Source organism: Nelusetta ayraudi, unplaced genomic scaffold (assembly GCF_046127955.1).
Source record: "Nelusetta ayraudi isolate G7.1 ecotype Tasmania unplaced genomic scaffold, CSIRO-AGI_Nayr_v1 ptg000076l, whole genome shotgun sequence".
In the NCBI taxonomy this organism is placed as follows: domain Eukaryota; kingdom Metazoa; phylum Chordata; class Actinopteri; order Tetraodontiformes; family Monacanthidae; genus Nelusetta; species Nelusetta ayraudi.
The window spans coordinates 1806948-1810051 of NW_027466126.1; the positions used below are offsets into that span (position 1 = coordinate 1806948).

At 48.6% G+C, this 3104-nt stretch overlaps 1 protein-coding gene across 1 annotated transcript; it reads left to right on the forward strand.

The window, feature by feature from the left end:
* Window positions 1-1499: 1499 nt before the first annotated feature.
* Window positions 1500-2564, forward strand: LOC142899858 (myosin light chain, embryonic). Its single transcript, XM_076043722.1, has one exon. The coding sequence runs from the start codon at window positions 1612-1614 to the stop codon at window positions 2218-2220; it is 609 nt and encodes a 202-aa protein (XP_075899837.1). The 5' UTR covers window positions 1500-1611; the 3' UTR covers window positions 2221-2564.
* Window positions 2565-3104: the final 540 nt, after the last annotated feature.

The following is a 3104-nucleotide window of genomic DNA, read 5'->3' on the forward strand; positions in this document are numbered from 1 at the left end:
CTGAGATATATTTTTGCAACAATGCTAATACATTTGCAGAGTTGGAAAGGTGTATAAACGATGATAAAATTTACCATCTCGAAAGGCCAATTGCTCCTCTGCAGTTGGCTAAATCTACCTGACAGCGGAGGGCAAACGCGTCCTGAGCTCCGCCTCTTTTGAAACCAGCAGCGTCGACACCGAATTAAAGCGTCTGTGATTAAGACGCTGGCCGCCTCGCCACACTTCCTGTATGACTGCGGCCCCGCCCCTTGGTGAAGTGAAAAAAAAAAAAAATTGACGTTTTGTTGCTTCATTTATCATCCACTGAAGGGCATTAGAGCGCAGTCATCTGGATAAAGAGAGTGACACACTGCCTATTTATAAAGCCCAGACGCAAAATGGAATTGCCTCGGCTGCTTTCACCTTGTAATGGTTCAACCTGCGCTTGACTCTCGGCGAAGCGAGCAGACGTGTCGGCACACGTTTTGACCTGACAGGAAACCAGAGGCTCTAACACGTCTGTGGATTTACTCATTAATTTAATATATTTCTTCACGTTTCAGTCATTTGGAGGCCTGACGGGGGTCGACCCCTCCTGCACATCCCGGTTCATCAGCCTGTAACTCAGCCGTGATATGAGTCCCTGTGGGTTTAGAGCTGGCCAGGCTGCAAAACCATGAAACAGGGAAAATAATCAGGGACAAGATGAAGAGAAATATGTAGAATTGGAAATAATGACAGCAACATCAGCCAACCATAAAGATGGTGATATAATAAAGTAGATTGAAATAAAAAAGAAAAAAATCATAGCTGTCAGTCTGCTCAACTGAACTATTTAAAAAAAAAATGACCCATATTATAAAAAAGTAGTGACAAAACATGTTTCTACTCCTTTTCTTGATGAACTTTTCAGCAAATGTGGCAGTAAAACACAACGTGCCCGATGTAAAAAACCTCTGTGATGTCACAAAGGGCCCATGTACCTCTCCCAGGTTAGCAGACTGTTTCTGTCGCCTTTAAATCATCTAAAAGCTCCAATGAACTTTTTGAACAGGAAGCAGTGATTTGGCTGCAGGCCTAAACAGAGGGTTAATAACGTTGTACTGTAGAAATCTGTGGAATTTTTGATGATGCCTAATCCTGTGGTATCACCATCCTTACACAATAGCCAAACAACCATCACCGACAAACTCAAATACACAAAGACTGTTCTGGAGTCTGTTCTGCACGGCCGAGTTATTTCCGTCCCGCTCCCTCATGGACTCACTGGGCGGCCGAGCTCTGATCCCTTTGTCCATCAGACAGACGGAGCATTTTCAGACTAATGCAACTGGACCCCCCTGGCACTAATGACAGCGAGGAGTCCCGTTGGCTGGACGACAGCAGCTGAGAACAATATCTAATGTTGACATCAGTTGCTGCGGGGGGGGAATCTATCTTTGGTTTCTTCCTTTTAAAGGTGAAAGACAATGGCACTCGGCGGCACAAAGGGCGTATAAAAAGCAGCAGCGGAGGCGGCGACCCTCCGTGTTCGGGAATCACCCTCTTCCTCCCCCCCGCCGCCACCGACAACACCCTCAGAGAGCAGCAGCAGCCGTCGACTTCCTCAGCCATCCCCCCACCGTAGGCATGGCGCCCAAGAAGATCGAGCCCAAGAAACCCGAGCCCAAGAAGCCCGAGCCCAAGAAGGACGCCACGCCGGCCACCAAGTCGGCCCCGCCCCCAGAGCCGCTGCCCGAGGCGCCCAAGGAGCCGCCCTTCGACCCCAAGAGCATCACCCTCGAGTTCTCGGCCGACCAGATCGAGGAGTTTAAGGAGGCCTTCACCCTCTTCGACCGCACGCCCACCGGCGCGATGCAGATCACCTACGCCCAATGCGGCGACGTAATGCGGGCGCTGGGCCAGAACCCCACCAACGCCGACGTGCTGAAGGTGCTGGGAAAGCCGCGGCCCGAGGACATGGGCAGCAAGATGGTGGACTTTGAGACCTTCCTGCCCATGCTGCAGCACATCTCCCGCGCCAAGGACCAGGGCAACTTCGAGGACTTTGTGGAGGGCCTGCGGGTCTTCGACAAGGAGGGCAACGGCACCATCATGGGCGCCGAGCTGCGCCACGTGCTGGCGACGCTGGGCGAGCGCATGACGGAGGACGAGGTGGACCGGCTGATGGCGGGCCAGGAGGACGCCAACGGCTGCATCAACTACGCCTCCTTTGTCAAGCACATCCTGTCGGGCTGAGGACGGATGAGGAGACGGCGTCTGAACTCGCCGCTTCTTCTGTTTCCGTGGAGTCGCGTTCTGTTGGTGTTAGTGGGCGAGAGTGTCAGTGAGCCGGCCGGCGTTTTGGCGATTGAGGAGGCGAAGCTTGTCGATGTTCAGTGATAAAGAATAATTAAAAAAAACAAAAAATTACAACAAAAAACGCTGCAGAGATAATTTTTTTTGGCTAGTTTGTTTTATTGAGCGCTCTGAGATGTCGGAGTGTCGGCCAGGTGAGGATGTGGACGCACACAAACAAAACTCTGTTAATACTGATAATGACAATAAAAAGAAAGATATGATTACAAAAAAAGCTTCACAAATGTCATTTCATTATGGCTGGTTGGTTTCAACTCCGATTAAAAAGATTAAATATAAAATATAAAAGCTCACAGACAAAGTATATGTCTGGTCAACTTTTCACATCGACTTTGTTAACGAGATTAGGGGCTTAGAGTAATTGGAAAAGACTTTTTAAAATAAATAAATAGATAAGAGGAAAACAGAGGATTTGGCTCCGTCTAAAATAGAAACAGATCTGATTCCGTTTTGCACAACACAACTATTGTTTGAATGAGTACAGCTGCCATTATGTGTGTGTGTGTGTGTGTGTGTGAGTGAGGAAGAGCAGCTGCCAGGGATGCACACGCACACATACACTGGCACATTGAGCACATTGATGTGCACGGCCGCACACATCCGTTTATCTTTGACAAATGGAGGACAGGTGCTCCAAAGCCCAGAAAATCATTTAAAATGCCTCCTTAAAGCCAGTTTTTATCCAATCTGGTCCACAGCCAGTCCAGAAAAAATCCAAATCAATCTGTGTTGGACAAATGACATCACTTTTTTTTTTTTTCTTC

Coding starts and splice junctions, on each gene's coding strand:
- LOC142899858 (XM_076043722.1), top strand. CDS start 1,612: ATGGCGCCCAAGAAGATCGAGCCCAAGAAACCCGAGCCCAAGAAGCCC.